The sequence below is a fragment of the Anser anser genome (genome assembly GCF_964211835.1).
Source record: "Anser anser genome assembly, chromosome: 14".
Classification (NCBI taxonomy): domain Eukaryota; kingdom Metazoa; phylum Chordata; class Aves; order Anseriformes; family Anatidae; genus Anser; species Anser anser.
In genome coordinates, this window is record NC_139735.1 from 17,483,800 (window position 1) to 17,504,212 (window position 20,413).

Here is a 20,413-nt window from a genome sequence, read left to right on the forward strand (position 1 = left end):
CTGAGCCAAACAAAGGGGAGGCTGCAGAAGGTAATTAGCCAGTCCTGCCGTTTAGCTGGGGTTTAGAGCAGCCAATGCAGTTGGTGTGACTTACTATAATGTTAACATTGTAATTTCTTCTTCAACTTTCATAACTGTATTCCATTATGTAAATTTGCCTTGCAAGTGACTACGTTTTTTCTTGTTAGATCTTGTCCAGTGATAAACCTGAACACATTGCAACACCAAGAGGAACACAGAGCTGGAACCTCAAAAGAGGCAAATTCTTTCATTGTCCAGCACCACGTGCAGAACTCCTCAGTATCCTGAAACGCACTAAGTTTCACCTGGATGGGACCAAACTTACCAAACATATGCCAAGAAAAGCTTCTCTAATATATAAATGCATATCTATATGAAGAAAGAAAATTAGCAAAGATATTCAGGATTTCTTAGTGCTATATTCAGTGCTTTGAATCTTCTAATAATTTTGAGGAAGGGTGGGAGCTGGTAAGGAGACATGACCCTATATCAGAGCGAATTAGATTTTGAAGCTATGAATTGTCTTTCTTCCATTTCCCTTTTCATCATGAAGTTCAAAACCAGTCATGTAACACTACCAACAAAGATGCTTCAAAGAACCAGTGGCAAAAAACTGCCATGTAAATATATATATATATATATATATATAAAAGTGTTATTACTAAGCCAGGACTTGGACACCTGCAGAAGTGACCTTACAGCTGAGGGGTTGAAAAAAAAAAAAAAAAAGCGCATGTTGGACAAAGGCAAACTGCATGTTTGACAGATTTCTGTTCCAAAGGAAACTTTATGCAGGGTTCTGTGGAGAAACGAAAATATCTCGAACTCCTTAGAGTTCAACACCTACAGTCCAAGCAAGAATCAGGAATGTTGTGGAAATTTAGGCAGAAAAATAACTACAAGTTATTGCTATGTTTGTTCTTTTTTTTTTTTTTTTTTCAAATAATTTATATGAAATTGGTCTGAATACTTTTTTCCTGTGGTTTGGGTTCCTTGCTTTGGCAATTGTTCCTTATTTCTAGCCTATATATTTTGAAAATTCAGCAAAGAAGGCCAATGGACCAGCCTTTATGTAGCTAAAGAAGTACCTACATGTGGCTCAGCTAAGCAGGAAGTATTTCCAGTACGGGATGCGGGCTAAAGGCTTTGTTTCACTTGGAATGGGGAGAGAAAGAAAATGCACCAGAAGAGGCCATGATCCTTGACCACCCAGCAGGTGGTGGACTCAGTATCCATGGGGCAGACACTGAGTCCTCAAGGGTGTTAGTATTTGGATGGCTGTGATTTTGGTCATCCAGCTCACGCATTTATTCTCTTAAATAAATTCTCTGCCTTAACAGATGGGCTGTAATCTGCGCTCCCTTTTTAAAGTCTTGTACCTCACCTCTTGAGTAGTGGTAACGTTACATTACATGCTCCAACTGTATTCTTGCAGAAGTACCAGGTGAACGAGCAGCTCTGCAAAATAAACATTCTGGCATAATATGTGCTTAATTAGATGTGGGTGCTGAAGCAGGCGGTGCAAATCCCACACTGCGTGGTCTTAAACGTCGGAAAAAAAGTGCTAAATAGAGCTCTTCCCTAATTACCTGTAAAGCCCACTAGCAAAAATAAAGATTTTAGATTTGAGAACAATGGAAATAACCACAGCTGAACTCCATAGTGCAGCTGATTCAAATATTGGGCTTACTGGAACTAGAGAGAAATTGGGGGAAGAGCTGTGACAGGTTAAAAGTTACTATCACTACAAGATTTATTTTATAATTTGTACAAAAACGTGATTATGATCAGTCCTGGTTGGAGCATGCTGCTACTGTGCTAGTCTTTGTCTACCTTAGAGAAGGAGGAGAAATTCATTTAGGGAAGGTCTTTGGGAGTGAGCCTTTCTAGCAAGAAAAGAACATCCATTTTTGATGCGTTACAAGTAACTTGCTCAGTTTACAAAGGATTCTACGAATCACTGCTCCTACACTTGCACTGAGCACATCCTTAGAAAACAGAGCAATACAATTGCTTCTGCAACTGCCTAGAAAGGAGGAAAGACAGAGAAGAGCACACAGCATCACAGGGGACTGTCAGGGCAAAGGTGCCTCTGAGACAGTTATTTCAAGTAGCAAAGTCGGCAACTGCTTGATTTCTGTTACCAGGAGGGCCTGAATGTTCCCTGTTTGGCTTAAGCTAGCATAAGAGGAACTATCAGTAAAGGCTTGTACCTAAAATTTCTGCAGAATCAACAACCTTACAAACTGAGCTCTAAGCAGCATTCATGTTGCAGCAAATCTCCCCTGGCAAATCACTTTGATAGAACCAGCATTTCCTTCCCATCGATTTAGCTGCCTTGTGTTTCAACTCCTTTCCCTGTTACCAGGGCTAGGAATTGAAACAAGGGGGAGTAGCATCTTTCTTGGTTTCGTTTCTGGGGAAAAGAACTGAGTAACTGGGAAACTGCTGTGATTTGTCCTTTTAGAGAGTCCCCAGTGCCAATTCCACATGTAACTTTTCACACAATGAATCACAGGTGGGACAAACTGATTTTCACAGTTTCTTCAAGGTGGGATGCTATAGTCTAACCAACTTGAATCTGACTTTGCTCATTTGCAGAGCTGATGAGTTCACTATCTACACGGGTAGAAAGGAGAAGAGGAATTGAGAGAACTGTCTCTGCTGTGACAGAGCTGTGCCTGGGAAAGTCATAAAAGATTTTTTTCCCCAATTCACCCTTCCCCTTCTTAGACACCAAGACTAAAAGCAGTAATACAAAATTCAAACATTTTTCCTCTCTCAGATACATATTCTGAATAATTAAGGTACCTAAAGCACTTGATTCCCATGTAAAACTAACTGGTCTTGTGATAATGTCTGCAGAGAACTCATGCATCATGATTACTGAAGTACGTACATGAATGCATTATTCATGGCCACAAAGTGCACACACCATCTTACTCTCAAATGACCCTCATTATTTGGGACATTCCTCATTTCAGATTCACATTTATCTCTATCCCATACTGAGGTTGCCATCTGGTCATTTTTTTCCTTACTGACTCAGCTGGTTACTTTTACATAAAACTCGTCTAAAGCTGAGCACTAATCAAGTCTCTCAAATAGCTTTCATAAATAAAAACAAATATACTGCCTGTGATTAGAAAGGAAAGGAAATCTGTAGACATTTAAAGATCCTCCAGCAGTGTAAGAATGAAGCCAAGGTTAATGTAATCAGTATTTGTTTCTCTAACAAATCTTCCCATTAATTCTGATATATGTAGGAAAAAAATGCAAAAATGCGATCCAGTAAGAAGACATATCAAAACACAAATAAATATACATATACAACCTTTAACCTACACAATATACAAAGGCCAACTGGAAGGCCAACTTGACTGGAAGTATCCTTTTGCTCAAACTGCATTTCTGCCTGTTTTGATTGATTTTTATTTTTTTTTAGCAACTTTCTAGCAATCTGCTGCAGGCAGTAGTAGTAAGCCAGAACCACAGAAGAAAGAGAAACAGATTGTCAGCAAAGGAACAGTCACAAATGGGAAGAGGGAAGATACAGAGCTCAAAAATGGCCTTTCTCTCTGCATTTGACTTCAAACTATTAAAAATACAAACTTGTATCATGTGTAAACTGAGATAGAAAGTTGTTTCAATTGCCAGGTCACACAACTTTTTGTATGGGTTGAGAAAGGACTTAATGAATCTACTTAGGGGGCTGCAGTTAAAGGTCTAGAATCCTTGTGACAGGCACAGAAGCACACATCTCATACTATCCAGTATTTAATTCCTCCTTTGCAATTAAACATCCTTTTTTATAGCTATCCTATTTAAAAATTCAATAGACATGAGACTTTTTTTTCCTTGTTACCTGTGTGTATATAGAATTTTTTTCTTGGTTGGACCAGTAGAATGTCTGCCAATAAAATTTTTCCAAACCCGTGTGTTTTGCCTTTGTTCTTAAAATTTCCATTTATTATATCAATGCTGAAATATTTTAATCAAACTTTAAAAAGTGTAGGTCTTTAAATTAAAACCTTATTTTGGTTATGTTCTTATGTTATCACTTCTGCAATACTATTTGCTCCTTCATGGAGGAGATAAGGCCATCTATGATGCTCAGTCCTACCTGCCAGGTACTCTGGAAATGTGAGAGAGGTGCAGTACTTCGACCTCAACAATCGCTGTTGCTGTTCAGCACATGAACCACAATCTGCCAGATGAAAGCCTGAAAATGAAGGAAAAAGGGGATTATAAACACTATATACAGTTCGTGCTGAGAACTGGAACATTATTTGAATCAACGAATTTGAGGTCTTGTTTTTTGCTAAACTCCACAAACTTCTGTGAAAGGGAAGTTTTTAACCAGGTTTAATAATTATTTCTTCTTTTCAGTAGCTGTGCAATTTATGGCTGGATTCTTGTATGCTCCATCACTGCCTCCTGCAGCATAATTTATCTTTTGCCTCTGCAAAAATACGAATGAGCGTTTGGTCTCCTTGCTCTTGCATTTGCCCTTCCCATTCTTCCCTGCCAGAATCCTCAACACTGTTTAGCACTTCAAGTTCATACTCATCTTATTGATATAAGGAATATTATTAAGAGCTTTGACTGGGAGTCCTACTTTAGATTTCTCAGTTCGATTAACAGAAAATAATCACTCTCACACTCTCCCTCTCTAGTGACTTGGTTAATTAACTGATAGAAGCTGCACAAATAATTTCTACACCAGTGTACTTATTGTTTCAAAAATTAAGTGAAAATTAGTCCCTTACTAGATGATTAGGATTTTAGATCTGCTAATGAACAACAATAGTCTGCCATTGCCATCTTTTAATTTACTTTTAATCACCAGCTAAGTAACAAAGAAGTGTCTTTTAAAATAATTAAGACTACATATCAGGTCTCTGTAGGATGTCAACAATAAAGGGGTTAATGATGCATCCAGTCATCATGGAAACAATCAAAAAATGTCTTCCTTTAAACAGTCCAGAACAACTCTCACTATCTAAATGCATCTGTGCCAGAAATTTCCCACAGCTTCACAACATTTTTCATCCTGTAGAGATCACACACAAAAAAACCCAACCCTCACCCCATTAATGATGGAAATCACCTATGTAAGCAGGCCAAGTATTTAAACTATCTGTGAAGAGAAGCCACTTCCCTCTCACAAGACAGAACGCTGTAAGCATCGTTGTATGACCTCAGCTGTGACAACATGACACAACAAAAGATGCCTACCCAGATATAGCACTTGGAGGCATATTTTCTCTCATAAAATATTATGAGACCTTCCTGAACTTACCTTCTTCAGATATATTTACAGATGAAGGGTTGAAGGACTGAAAAGCAGGTTCCCAATTTTATTTCAGAGAGATTCTCTGATGTCTCTGTGACACTTAGGAACAAGCGTATTTTGGGGCGCGGAAGGGTAATAATTTTGCTTTGCATGTGTTCACTTTTTAATAGCAGTTTTGTGGATGCATACGATGTCTGTTTTCTGCCATAATAGTAACCCACCATAATTCTAGCACTGGATGCTCATTGATTTTTTTAAAGAAATCAGGCATAGAGCTTCTTGTGTATGTATGTGTGTGCATACATGTCCTTTGACTCAGCCCTCAAATGATGTATACAAGAGGAAGATTACAGAGAGGTAATATGACCTTTTGCTGACAAAAAAAGAAAAAAAATCAGTTACAAAATACTCCACTCAACTGTTCAAGTTGTTACAGCATGAGAGGCTAAAGGACATTCAGAGAGGTTTGGGGTTTACCTGGGAGAGGCAGGTACTGCACTTAAAATTACCAAAACACCTGCAGTATTTAGAGCACTATGCCACTGTACAGTGATTGCAGCAGTAAGCTCTCTTTACTTCTTGACAAAGAAAGTAAATTGTCCTAAAAATTCTCTATTATGAAGCATCCAACACATGTATTGGCACTCCAGAGAGCTACTACAATCTGATGCATGTGCCCCTTTTGAAAACTATCTTTTCAAGCAGCACGTGTTTTGGCCCATGGGACTGCAGTATGTAGAGCACTGTTAGGAGACTGGTGGAGGGCCATCTGTGCTCTGGTTGAAAAGACTTTAGTTAATGTGGAAAAAAACCAACATGTAATTGCTCTCTTCACGGCTTCTATTGTAATTTGGAGAATACTATGTGAAAATAATGCAGTTTTGAGAGCTAGCAACAGCCAAAAAGGTAACTTCATCCACCTCCGTACTGGTACAAGATGGTTCTCAGCCACACACTTGGGGCAACAGTGAAAGACAGAAGTTAGACCAAATGCTCTTGCCAGGTACACTTTTCATGTGTACAAATCCCTTTGCATCACATCCTCTCCTTCTGCCTCAGGTTCTGCCCTTCCTTCCTCCCTTCCTCCCTCCCTCCCTTCCTTCTAGAGTTTTGCTTATTTTATATGAAGTATAAATTCCTCACAATATCAGGTACCTATGATTATCTCTGTTTGTACTATGCCTAAAAATGTAAGCTGACTATCAAATAGGCTCTCAGGAAACTATAATAATAGTATCGCATATAATAATCATATGGAATAGGCCAGCTGAAACTAGCTGCAGAGGTCCCAAATGGTGGGGCATCCAACGTCTGTCTCTGCAGATTATTCCCTTCCCTTAATTTTACCTTCACAGAGCGCTTTGTTTCTCACTTTCATCTCATTAACTCTAGTGAGTTAACTCATTAACTCCTTTTAACTATTTTCAGTAATCTTCTACCTTGTTTTGTTCTTCCATTCTCTAAAGACTGCTAAAAAACCCATGCACAATACTGGAGTAAAACTGAATTTAATTTTTAAACAGCTAATTGTAGAGCATCCCAAGTGCAATCTGTAGCATGTAAAAGAAAGCTTCACCTATCTGTGACTTGATGTCTCCATGCGTCTAAACAAACATTACACCCTTTTTCAACCATGCAGTTTTATAAGATCCTTGTCCATTTTCACCAGAAGGCTTTCAGCCTTCTACAGACTCTATATCCATGAAGCTCTTCTGGTTTACTTTGCTGCAATTTATGTTTATCCTTCACAGATCATTATCACTATTGTGAAGCCTAGAATAATCTTACTATTACTGCCTAATGGCATATCAACCATACATCTTAATGGTGTATCAACTACCCCTGTCCTAGCGAGGTGGTTGATGCCCCCTGCCTGTCAGTGTTCAGAAGGCATTTGGACAATGCCATTGTTAATATGCTGGAACTTTTGGTTAGACCTGAAGAGGTCAGGCAGTTGGATTAGGTGACCTTTGAAGGTCCCTTCCAACTGAACTGTTATGTTCTGTTCTGTTCTATTCCATTCCATTCCATTCCATTCCATTCCATTCCATTCCACTCCATTCCATTCCACTCCATTCCATTCCCGTTCTTGTTTGATAATGTCACTACTGAATTCCTCTTTAAGGAAAAATGCTCAGCAATTCTAGAAAAAGAACCGAAATGCCCATTAGGAGTTAAAATAGGTATTCAAGATGCTAATTTTAAACATCAGTTTTGAAAACCTTGACTGAGATTCTTGTTTTATGAATATAGGTTATTACAAGTATGGGGAAAATATACCTAGTAATGCTTGAAAATTTAAGATTATTTTTAACCTTTTAATAGATACTTCAAGAATCTAAAGCAAAACTGTATCTAATTATTAGGTTGGTTTGCAGAAAAAAAAGCCAGAGACAATTCAAAGAGGGTTATAGTTCATCTTTCAGATAAAGGTTGCTATTATTTAAAATGTAATGAAATAGAGTTTTGTTTGTAATTTCTTGCTCCATGCATACTTTAAAAATCCAAATATAGTTAAATTTGAAAGAGGGAAAAGAAAGATGAAAAACTTGTACACAAAACCCTGAGATGAAGTGGTTGACTCTTCTCAGCTGTGTGATACACCCCTTTTCTTCACAGATGTTTCAACAAGTAAAAAATGTCAACTTTGCAGTTATATCTATCATGTCACCTTGTGGAACACAGGATAAAATTCTGATTATCCTATACTGGGATGTCTGAGAGATTTGTTCCTTTTTTAATATTGATGAGTATCATTATAGTTTTGACCCAATAACTTTGCCCATGGGGACATTCCAGAAGCAGCCCATGTCTTTGATGAAAGGCAACATAAATTCAGAAGCAAACTGTCCGCCATATGCACAGTGGTCCTCTGCTTTTCATTCTCCTTTAACAATATGGTTCATGTGTATTCAGGAGACTTCAAAAGTGTAGCCCAAAAGACTGAGACTCGGAGTGGTCCTTTTATGCCTTTGATGTACAAAGCAAATCAGCCTGAACTCATCAGAGACTCCTGATGACAGGGGCTGGGCTAATCTTGGAATGATCAAAGCATTCAAAGTCAGTGACATTTGCAAGGAAATTAATGATTCCTCCATAAAGGTTTTAACCATCCTATAAACAGGATAAATGTAGAAATCCTTAGATGGATGGTACCATTAAGTACAGCAAATGTTACTGAAAATAATCACAATGGTGGCTCATTTATTAAGAAACTGTTCCCTACGTTCATTTACATTCCACTGAACAGATTGTACAAAAGCATTTTTTTCTGAGTCTGGTTAACGTTCTCTAAAATGAGAAATTACACACTGAAAAGAAGTACTTTGTGTGTGTCATGTCACAGAATTACAAGGGATCATTATCCAATCTTTGGGACACAGAATTATTACAGATTTATCAATTGTTTCTACTGATGTAAAAGGTCTGATAACGGCACAACGTGCCTGACTAACAAGAACTACTATAATGAAGTTAAATGCTTTAACTTGTTTAATGATTCTAGTAACAATTATTACTTATCTGGGACCGGAGAAGAAATCGTAAAGTATGCCGTTATCCCTGATATGATTGGAGGTTAACAGGTGAACTGTAAATTCAAGGTTGGCATTTGCTTTTTAGAAAAGATTTGTTAACGCTCTTAAATATGCTGAAGTCATATTCGTTCTGGCACAAGATAAAGCAACCAATCAAGTTTTTTTCAGCAGAGGATCTCTCCATGCCTTTGTACTCTGCTGCTTTATTTAATAACAGCTACAAGGTGTGTGAATGATTAGGTTCACTAAGTAGTTCGAAGAGTGTTTTACCTTTTACTCTGTAGCCTCAAGAAATTCTCCTATCAAAGAAAGATACAGGAGAACAATTGTTCTCACTGTAATTAAATATGATTTTGACATATGGGCAAAAGGAGGAATAATGGAGAAACACTTTTCCCACATCCAGTAAGTGCTGATGTTGCTTTTACTGGGGGAATGTCTTGCTTTCAAATCTGTGTGCATGCAACCACCAAAAGCAGACCAGAAACACTTGTTGTATTACAGGAGCATCAGGGCTATAAATCATGTGGTGCTTTTTGGTACTCAGTGTAACACAAAACTGTAGGTTTAGTCAAGTGCCCCCCATTAGTAAGGGAGTACTCACCACAGACCACCTCCATTTTACTTTTTTTTTCAACTGGGTATCATTCAGCAATTTTTTTAAAATACTTCTGTTACAGGCTGTTCAACTATTTAGGCTCTGTCCCAGGAAAACAACGGATGTGCCATGCATAAGATGGCTTTTCTGGAGGTTTTCAAATTAGGTTTATTTCTAATGTGCATATTAATACTCTAAGAGAGCATTGGATGGATGCACTGTAAGAGCACCCTGCTTAGTCAGCAAGCTTGTCAGCAAGCAGGTTTTATTTATCCTATCTTTTTGTGTCCGCATGAGATATATCGGTATTTACATGGAACATACACATATCAAAATCCCCCTACAATGCAGAATTCATCCTGAATGGTCGTATTTCTGTCTATTCCATCAACTTGTACTTGTAGTACAAGAATCCAATAATTGAATTGATTTAAGACCATGTTAAGCATAACAGAACATGATATTCTGTCTAAAGTGTCTGAAATTTTCTCAGTTGTTCAACACCAGAATTCTCTAAGTAGACCCTTCAAATGAGATTATTAGATGATTTTATGTCTAATCACTGGTGTTAAGAAAAAAGCCCTTGATAACTTTGCTTGCACTCAAATACGCTGCTCTAGTTTTGGGTTAGTTAGGCTGATGAGTTTTGTGCCCCTGTGTGGTCAAAATCAGAGGATGGCAAGATATTTCAGGCTGGAAGGGACCTTAGGAAGTTTCTAGTCCAACCTCTTGCTTAATGCTGGGTCAGCTCTGAGGTCAGACCAGGTTGCTCAGTGTTTATTCAGTCTCCTCTTAATAACCTCTCAAGGACAGAGACTGCATAACCTCTGCAGCATAACCTAACCTGTTCCCGTGCCTGACCATCCTCGTTGTTTGTCTCCCCCCATACACCGCTGTGAAGATGACATACTCCTGATGACCTCCTCACAGGTACCACCAGGCTGCTACCTGGTCCCCCCGAAGCTCTACCTTCTCCCAGCTCCCTCAGCCCTTCCTTGCAGGGTAAGTGCTCCAGCCCACTGATGAACTTATCTAGTTTATCACCACCTTTCCTCTACTGAGAGAGTCCAAAATGGGAGTCAAGATTCTGAGTTTGGCCTAATGAGCTCTCAGCAGAGGAGCACGATTGCTTCCCTTGACCTCCTGCTGTGCCCCTGCTCCTACAGCCCAGGATGGTGCTGGCCCCTTCTGCTGCCAGGGCACAAGGCTGCCCGGTGCTCACCTTGCTGCCTGCTGGCAGCCCTGGGGCCGGTTCTGCACATTTGTTCTCCTGCTTGGACTGATGGCAAAGGGCTCTTCCTTCCCAGCTGAAGCATGTGGCATTGTCCTTGCTGAATTCCCTGAGGTTTCGGTTGCCCATTCCTCCAGCCTGTTTAGGTCCATCTGCATCGTAAACCTGTCCTCAAGCGTTATCTACCATTCCCCCCCTTTTGGTGCCACCTAGAAACTTGAGAGGGCACTCTCTCACCTCCTCCAAGTCAATGAAAACAAAGTGACAGAAGCCAGTTTAAAAAAGAATTAATAGTAGAGGATTTTTTTTTTTTTAAACACAGGTCTTTTTGTCAGGCTCAGTTTAACAAATTACACCAGATCTGACAGAAAAGTAGCATCCACTACAGGGCAGAAACAAGGGGAGGGAAGCAACCTTTTCCTGTGCTCAACTGCAGCCACAGATTTGTCTTTGAAAGCATCTGTCTCCTCTTCCTTAGTATAAGGCAGCACAAAATAAGAGGGTTGCTAGACATAATAAGAACACGGGGGCGATTCATAGGCAGATTCCTCAGCCTGTGACCCTCATGATATAGCACAATCTTTCCACAACTTTGTATGCACCTGCCAGAACTTCTCCTCCAATGGACCCATGGCTCTTCTCTTTCACTTTGCTGTTTTTCTTCAAAGGTTGATTAATGAAAAACACATTATTTTCAAATGCCATACTGACTCTAACCGTGCACGTTATTTTCAAATGTCACACTGACTCCAGCTGTACATACACATATATTTGCAAGGCTCAGAACACTCAGAAATCTGATATTTAACTGAACTCTTAGATCTTCACTCAGCTTGCAGTGCTTTCTTTGTGCAGTTCTGCTTCCTGAACCCAGCTCCTGTAGTTCCAGATTGTTTCATTTTAAATTGCAGTGAAAGATACCACTGCCCTGTTCTTCCTGCGCTCAGAAAATCAAATAGATGTTTTTCCAACCCTACTGGGGAAAAAAAGTTAACCTTGGAAGAAATGTTTGCTTTTAATTAGAAAAACTTTGGTATGCAAGTGAAAAGGAGCAACAGAAGGGAATGCCTAAGAAATTTTAAGTGTGAATGATGCTGAAGCTCTAGGTGTAGCAACCAGGGTTAAGAAAAACAAAAACCAAAAACTGAGAAATGATGACCACTTTCATAGTTGGCACCACTGTAGGAAAGCCAGCATGGGCAGTATCAAATCTAATCAGCGTTACACACTGCCGTCAGTACAATTTCATGCTGTTTACTCTACAAGTTGAGATGTAAAATTTGCAACTACATGCATTATATTACTCTTTTTGGGGGGGATACCTAAAATAAACAAATAACTATACTGCCATCAGTGAAAAGGATATAATCTGTTATGAGATTGTTTGCCGCTTCTGCCCCAGAAAGAGAAGCATGGCCATGAACCTATTTCACTCCTGTTTCTCTCTCTGCTTCAGTTCTTGCCCATTAGATTTGTTGTTTTTTCTTTTTTTTTTTTTTTTTAATTTCAAAGATATTGATTCTCCTCTGTTGAGTTTTAACTCTGCTCTTATACAATCACAAGACTCCTTTCCCTTGTTTTTGGAAATATGGGAAATATGTCTATAATACTCATTCTGTGTGGTGTGACTGATACGTTTCAAGATCGTAATTTATCAAAAAAAACCTGTCAACCTTAAATTTATGAAATAAATATGTTTGATATTATGTTTAGAATAAGAATGAGAAATGAAGAATTCATAGCACTTGCAATTTTCTCTTAGTCAATCTCACTTAGATAATATTGCCAGAAAGCAATCTGCATGAGCACAGCCACGTACAGTTCCAGTGGTTTTGCTGGATGTGTTTTGTTTTGCAATTGGACCATAGAGAAAATTAAGATTAAGCTAAATTAGTTGCAGTAAGCTAATTTACAAGTGCAACTGTATTTGTTTGCCACATACGTAATTTACACTATTTTGGTTATTTGTGTATGTCACTGAATTGGAAAAAAAAAGGGAGGGGGGGGAATACGTAATGTAATTAATCACACTAAGCTACCAACTGCAATATTCTCAATAATCAGCAAGCAAAAAAAAATTACTTGCTGAAAAAATCCATAGAAAATTCAAACCAATTATATGTGAGGATTTTGCATCCATTCACATTTGGAAGTATAAACAGAAAACAAAGTAAACGGAATTAAATTATTTGTGGAAATTATTCATTCAGCTGTCACCTCACTGTTTGCCTCACCTTAAATCTTAAATACAGTTGATTTCATCCTAGAAATAGAATTAACATTATAGCCATTCAGAAAATATTCTGCGTGACAACTAAAAGAAAAACAATCACCTTTCTATGGCTTCATGAAAGAGTAAAGGCCTCTTTTGTACTCATGTCGAGCGTTGCATGAAGACAGAAAAAAATCTGTTTGCATGCAATTGGGAAGTTAACAGTTCAACTTTTTTATAGCACATGCTCATCATATTGAGAGAAAATAATTTTTAAATTCTATTTTCCTCTTTAAGTTTCTTTTACATCTCTTCAAGAAGAAAATTTGAGACCAATGCCTTTCCACATGCAGCTAACAGAGGCTTCACGTGTGCCCACCAAATAAAAACTGCTCTAATTTCATACAAATGTGGTTGGCAATGCTTTGGCCACAGCAAAAAATTAACTGAAAACTATTGTTTTATGTTCCATATTTTACTACAAGAAGTTCCAGGACCAGCCCCAGTAACCTTAGCAGGGTTCTGGGCATGACTTGTGAACTACCCAGTGCACCTACTGCAGTGCATGCGGATAGGTGTTCTCCACCGACCAACCAGCTTTCCAGTGAGATGATGATTAAAGCTGGGGCAGCTTGTTGTTGTTTTCATTCATTTTGAAGTGGTTTATATGCTGAATGGCAACATGGGTGAAACAAATGGCAATTCTGAGTGAACCAAAACTGCTTATGAAGTTTGATTTAATTTACTATGTTGTTTAAAGAAAGGAAGATGACATAAAAATTTCCTAAAACTACATTTGCATATTTAAATATAAAGTTACTACTAAATGACCTCCAATGAAACAAGATATTTGCAAGCTATTTTTCAAAGCAAACAAAAAAAAAAGTGATTTACATCACTGCCTGTTCTAGTTTAGCCTCAGAACTCAAAAACGTATAAGCACATTTAAGATGCAAGACATTGCTCCTCATTCTGTATTTGGACTGCATTCTCCAGTTTTATAACATTAAGCACTTAATCACTAAATCAAACTTTTTTTTTTTTTCCCAGAAAATAGGGGCCTCTAATAATTTAGTTAGAATTCTTTTAAATGTCATTCCTGTATGAAACTTCCCTGCCCATTGAAAAGTCATTGAGACTGCTTATCAGGTAAGGGAAACAGAGACTTTCAATCTGGCTGCTCCTTTCACAAGGGAGATTGTCATATGTCATACTTTTATTAAAAGTTCTTTGATGTTTATACTTGGAGGAAATTCTTCTTTCAGAAGGACTTTCTTTGTTCCTGATTTAAAAATCCATCACTGACTGTGATGTTCAGTGATGTATCTTTCCTATGTTCTACTTCATTTAAAATCTCCAGCAACAAGTTTGGGATGCCCCCTTTATTTAGTTAGCATGGCAGGAAATCTTTTCTAATGTTAAGAGTGAACTGTGGCTTGTCCTGTTATTGGATATATGTATTTGCAGCTATACTTCATGTGTACGGAAAAAGTGTAACATTATCGGTGACTTTCTCTATTTTTTGAAGACTTCAAAAAGGTTTCTGCTATTTTCCTAACAAGTAAGCTCATATGTCTACCCTTTTTGAAATCAAATCACATAGAACAATGAAGTAAATGATAACTTGTTGAATTTTACATGGAAAAATACCTTTTCTCCCCCTGATATTCCTCTTACTATAACGAGCTTACATATTTAAGCTTAGAGAGTTTTAAGTTTTAGGATCTTAGTATTAGCCATGAACACCGCAGTTCCCCTGCTTTGGACATCCACCAAGTCAATCCATTTGTTTATGAAATCAGATCCTGTTCTGCAGAATGAGAAAGTATTTTCCCTGCATCGTAAAAGAAAAAATGTGAAGACAACCCAATAATGTGATGCTCTCAGTGTAAGCTGGTAAGCACCTAAGACATCACTACTCACTTTGTGTCTCCCACTCCCTTATTTTTCCATCTCAATTTTCCTGTCATCCATACTGTTCCTTCCTTTTTTTCATGCATCCATACTCTGCCTCCCATCAGCTTTTTCCCATCTACCTTCACACGCACATCAGAGTAAGGATTAATGTACCGGCCAAATCTAGGTATCGACATTTCCCATTATGAACAATACAGCCATGAGTCCTTCCCATCCCATTTCCTCCCTTGTTGCTATTTCATAATTCACACATTTTGGTATTAAACAATGAGCTAGCAGGTGCTGCATGGGAACTTCAGTGCTAACTCCAAACTCAAGCCATTTGGTCATGGCCTGGCCCACCAGATCTTATGACAGAGACCTGGTGACCCATTCATCTGCAGCAAGGCCTGGGCATCAAGTTACCATGGTGCTTACACAATCCGTGCATACAAGCATGCCAGAGAGAAGCATAATTCTGTTTGTATTCAAATAAAAAATAATTTATACATACCAGCTTCTTTTTGTTTTGATTCTCTCATTAACCCCACTAATTAGTCTGTGATCCTGGTTATCAAGGCTGCTAGGTATGCAACATTTCATGTATGCCCCTGTTTGGTTTTCACAATTAGCTGAAGACCTGACCCATGACGGGATCATTGAAGTCATCGCTGCTGAACCCTCCTGAGACAGCTGCAGGTAACACTACAGCCGTAGAGGTTACCAAATCTTACATGTGTGCTTATGCTTGCACCTCAAAAATGTAATTTGGAGTACAGACAGACCCTAAGCTCCATAGGTCTATGAACCTCACCGTCTGAAGGACAAATGTGTGCCCCGTTTTGCCTTCATCACATGCAGGCAGCGAGCTCTGCAAAGATCAGAGGGGCCAGTAGCAGGCAAAGCATCACAACTGCTGTTTCAAGCAAGATTTGGCAGGCAGACTCATTTGCTGCAGTTCAAATAATTGCTCAGACAGAATGATATGGATCAAGACTGACAGGTAGAAAAATTCTGGGGAAAAAAAATAAAATTATTTTGCTCAATTTTTACGAAACTAAACTCCAGAAACTTTTATTTAAAGAACGCTTTTTCTGCAGCTTATTCTTTTTTTTTTTCTTTGATGTCTTCCTTAACTGAAGTATTTTGTAGCTAAATTATAAGGATATATATCATCAACTTCTATAGATTTATTTGATCTTTGCTATTTAATCGCAAACTTCACAGAAGATAAAAATAAAAGCCAGGTTTTATGACTGACTTACTGCCGCCTAATTATATGGAAACACTACTTTTTTGATAATAATGGTATGTTAGCAGCTTGATTTACTAATCAGATTCTGCATCTAGGGATAGGAAGGGGTGTATGTGCACATATGCACATGTATATTTGTTCCAAAATTTGCATTTTATCTGTTAGCATTGATTAGTAACTAAATTTTCAACAGTACTTATAAAGAATAATTTACCTGAATCGTTAAATACCACATGGTACCTTTGCAAGTAGAAATCTACAGTTCTACCTGTAAAAGAAGGGAATACTGGTACAATATACATATATTGAAAACCAGCAGTCTGAGTTACTTATTCCCCTGAATAAGTAAGTCCAATCAGAGAACAGAAATAATAAAACTATGCAATTCACTAATCACACAACAATATTGAATAATCAAAATAATTTGCAAAATGCAGACTGAAAACCATTTGTTTAACAAGTTGTTTAGCCAGTCCATCTAAACTTAGAGTCTCTGCCAAAAGATTTTGGGTCTGTAACAAATACAATTTACAGCAAATGTTCAAACTGCTACACTCAGAAAAATACGATAGCAATCATTTCATTTTTATGCATCAGTTTGACTTCAAAACTATCTTAGTAATAACTAGAATTTGCCCCTATTATTGGCAAATACGGGTGTGCCTGCTAGCAGACAAATGCACATATCTGTCCGGGCACTGGATCCTTGTACTGCTGAAGCCCATGACCGCAGAAGGACGCTGTGTGAAGTGCCCGTTTATACATGCATGAGTTTGGACACTGCAAGGATGAAAAAGCTTAAAATAGGAATTTTTGTTCTGTTGCTGCCAGGTATTGTACTTGATGAATGGATGGAGAACTTCAGCCTCCACTGAGGACATTAAAGCTTTCTTTTCAAAGCCGTCTCAGCGATCCTAGGCAGAACTTGTTAGTTTGGTAATGACCCCAGCTTGAACAGAAGTGCCTAGGCTTTTTGTTAGACCACAGACACACTGATTTCTTTTACTCTACTGACCTCTTCTGAAATGAGGCTGAATTTGTTTGGTGTGACATCTGCACAGTTTGTCCTACTAATTGAAAGACTAGATGTGACTTATTTCCCCGAAGACTGCCTGTAGTCAGCAAGCAGGAACAAAATTCAGTCATTTTTGATTGGCTACATTTCAAAATTGTGTCCCAGATGTACCTGGGTTGTGTTTTCTACGTGTCATTCATTTCTTTTAAGCTGACATTTTTGTTTAGCTATCCCTGATCAGCTAAAACAGGTCAAGAGATCTCACTGGTTTCAAGCCAGCTGCACTTGTGCCTGTCCCTCCCCTAAAGGGGGAATGTACTGGTGAAACTCCTACTTACTCCCAAGTCAAGCTATAGAGCAAGGAAAGTATAGAATTGTTGTCAATTTTAACAAGAAAAGGGCAAAAAAAAAATGCTCCTAATAAGGACTGAACTAATCTGAGCTGTGGAATTTGTGTCTCCACAGATCTTAATGAAGAACCAGGCTGGTTCTTTAAAATATAGACCAGGTATCCTGAATTTTAGAGTTGTTGTGCACTAGCAAATCATCTAAAAAATTATGCAATCAATCAAAAAACACTGAAGGAAATATCACCATTAAGAGGAAACTGAGACAAAGAAAGAGGAATGACCTTCTCCCACATTTTCCCCTTGACTGGGCCAAGAACAGAACTATTTGAGTTTGAAAATCCCACTGTACATCTTTGGAGATCTGAAACTCCCTGGGAACTGGAGATGGCATACCTAATTTGAAAATTGTCCCGGTGATCAAAGATGAGGTTGTCATGAGTCGTTCTAGCAGATGAGCTTTTCTTCTTAACACTGAAGACTGACAAAGCTACTGGCAACCTTGAGCAAGATTTGCATACCTCTGCAGTTACCTTCATGAAAATGCAGTACAGAGGGGACACAGAATCTATTGTGATATTTTGGAAGCAGTGTTACACCCATATTTTAGCTTAACAAAAAAATGGCTGTTTAAGACAGATGGTAGTGGAGAATTGGCAGGAACAATTAAGAGCTAAAGAAGGAATGGAAAATGCTTCCCCCCCCCCCCTTTTTGTTAAAATGCTTTGCTATAATTAAGCAATATGTGTCTCTTGACATCATTTCAGTAAAATGACATGTTTTAAGACCTCAGAAGGTAAGACATGCCAAGAAGTTCTTGGGTTTTTAGTCAACTGCACTTGAAAAAAAGCTCAGTAGGTCATCTGTCAGAATAGCAGCTTTTGCCTCGTGAATTGCAGGAAAATGAAAATTCACAAAAACATTTTTAAATAGTAATTACATACTTAAAATAACTTCTTCTGTCTTACACAGTTCATCCTAAGCCCTGATATATTTGTGAAACTTATAGGAACAGTACATATTTTTGCTAACTAAATACTTTGAAAATCACAGATCTTTTCCGCAAGAATACTTTCAATAGCTTGTAAGACAAAAGCAGGGCAGAAATATCCAGTGATTTACAAAGAGCAATTCCTTAGTCATTTGCAATGACTAACCCTAGCAAGCATATTTGATGTGAAGATTAATGCCCAGTTCTGAGTGACACGGATTCACACTTCACCACGTTCTCAGAAATTACTCACTACTGAAAGCAGATGAGGCTGAATTGGTGGTGTTGAACGTGGCTCAGCTGGAAGTATGGTGAAAGAAAAAACACAGTCAGGCCCATTTCAGGGACAAGTTTTAAGCTGCTGTTTTTGAACATCCTTTTTTGTCCTTGGCCGTATACCCAGCAGCCACTGCACTGTTAAGACATAAAATTCAGGCTTTAACCATGTCCTGATAAGGACAATCAGCACGGATGCTAATTGGTGTCAGATGTGATTAGGCCACTGTTCTGCAGTAAGACTACTGATTCATTTTCCTCTACTTTTCTACTCCTGAGAATCCAGGAACAGGTGATTCACCTGAAGTAAGGCTCAAAGGAATAAAGACAGCACAGCTTAAAACCAGACCTCCTAGTCCTACCAAGGCTTTGTTTCTACTAAGGGCTTATTTCTAAATTGAATTAGCTGTTGGGTTTATCATGTAGTGGTGACAGCAAATGCGAACATCTTTTATTGTAATTTTATAGACAGCTGTAATTTATATCAACAGAATTTATATCAACATTTAAATCAACAGCTGTAATTTATATCAACATAAGTTTTATTATATAAAACAACAGAGAATTGTGATGCATTCTTGATGATGCAACAGCAGAACATTGACCCCAGCACTTTGCCTTTTATAAGCCCAACAAAACAGAAACACTGTTGTTTTGCAGTGACTGCTTTTGCATTGGTTTTCTTACCAAAACACATTTGTATGTGAATAAGACATCTCTCTCCACACACCTTAAAAGCAAGTGCAAAAACTGTGGATTACAGAGCCCTGTAGGTAAATATTTCTATTCTTCAGACTTCTCTCCTGCTCCCCTCACCTTTACACAATTCTGTTGGCACACCAAAATCACAAGCCTCTTCTTATAAATGTGCTTTGCAGAATATTCAAAAAAACTTAAGCTTTGAAAACTCTGAATACAACAGAGAGCAGCTCATAACTACTGTTGACTTGGTTTTGCTGCTCTAAGCAAACTGTATCCAAAAGCAACATCAGATTTGTTCCAAGAAAATCTAGATGTAAGATTTCTCCCAGGAGACAAATATGGAGCTCAAGTTGATCCCCAGTTCTGGAAATAAATAGATAAATAAATTAGTAAATCTACTGAATGAGAACTAAAACGAAACCACAAAATGGGAGCACAGGAGAAAGATCTACCTAGTGTGATGGTGACACAAGCAAGGTGACAGAGGCTGGTTAAGAAGGTAAACCTGGAGGTCAAGGGAAGAAGCACGCAGGAAAAGGCTTGGGAGTAAAGGATGGTATCAGTAAAATAGTAAGGAGGAAAAAAAGATATAGGAAAAAAAAAAAAAAGAAAAAAAAAAGAGGACAACCCTGGAGGAGCTGTATTATTTTCAAAAATGAAGAAAACAATTCAGAGTCAAGTTAGACCTGATCCACTATGTACTTGTACTGTACTGTGCTCTGCTTCATAGCCCATTTGATGAGTTTCCTTTGCTTTTTATTAAAGGCAAAACAACGATTCAGGCTGACACCCTGACATATGGGGAAGGGAGGTGCAATGGAGAAGCAGTTTTTATCTCTGTCCATTATGCTGTGTATACAGGACCTGACATTGTTTAAACAAAACTTTAAAATACATTTCTGACTTGGCAAATGTAAATATTGTACCAGTGAAGACAAAACTTCAGCTTCAAAAAAATGGTTGAGGAGGCTGAATTGTAAGTTCTGCTTCTCTCAGAACTGCTTCGGAGTTTGACTGAGAGGAACGACAGGACAAGG

General features: G+C 38.2%; 1 protein-coding gene across 18 annotated transcripts in view; it reads right to left on the reverse strand.

The window, feature by feature from the left end:
* The window catches only part of LOC310881738 (uncharacterized protein), a 796,919-nt gene that overhangs the window by 348,420 nt on the left and 428,086 nt on the right, over positions 1-20,413 (reverse strand). For 17 of the 18 annotated variants that reach the window (XR_014572527.1, XR_014572528.1, XR_014572537.1 and 14 more), the window contains one exon: positions 4,145-4,243. The exons of the other annotated variant lie outside the window; for it this stretch is intronic. Coding sequence is in view for 5 of the 17 variants with exons in the window: in XM_083799376.1 (XP_083655502.1) it covers positions 4,145-4,243 (99 nt within the window). In the remaining 12 variants the exon portion in view is untranslated. The remainder of the gene's footprint in view (positions 1-4,144; positions 4,244-20,413) is intronic. 18 annotated transcript variants of the gene reach the window in all.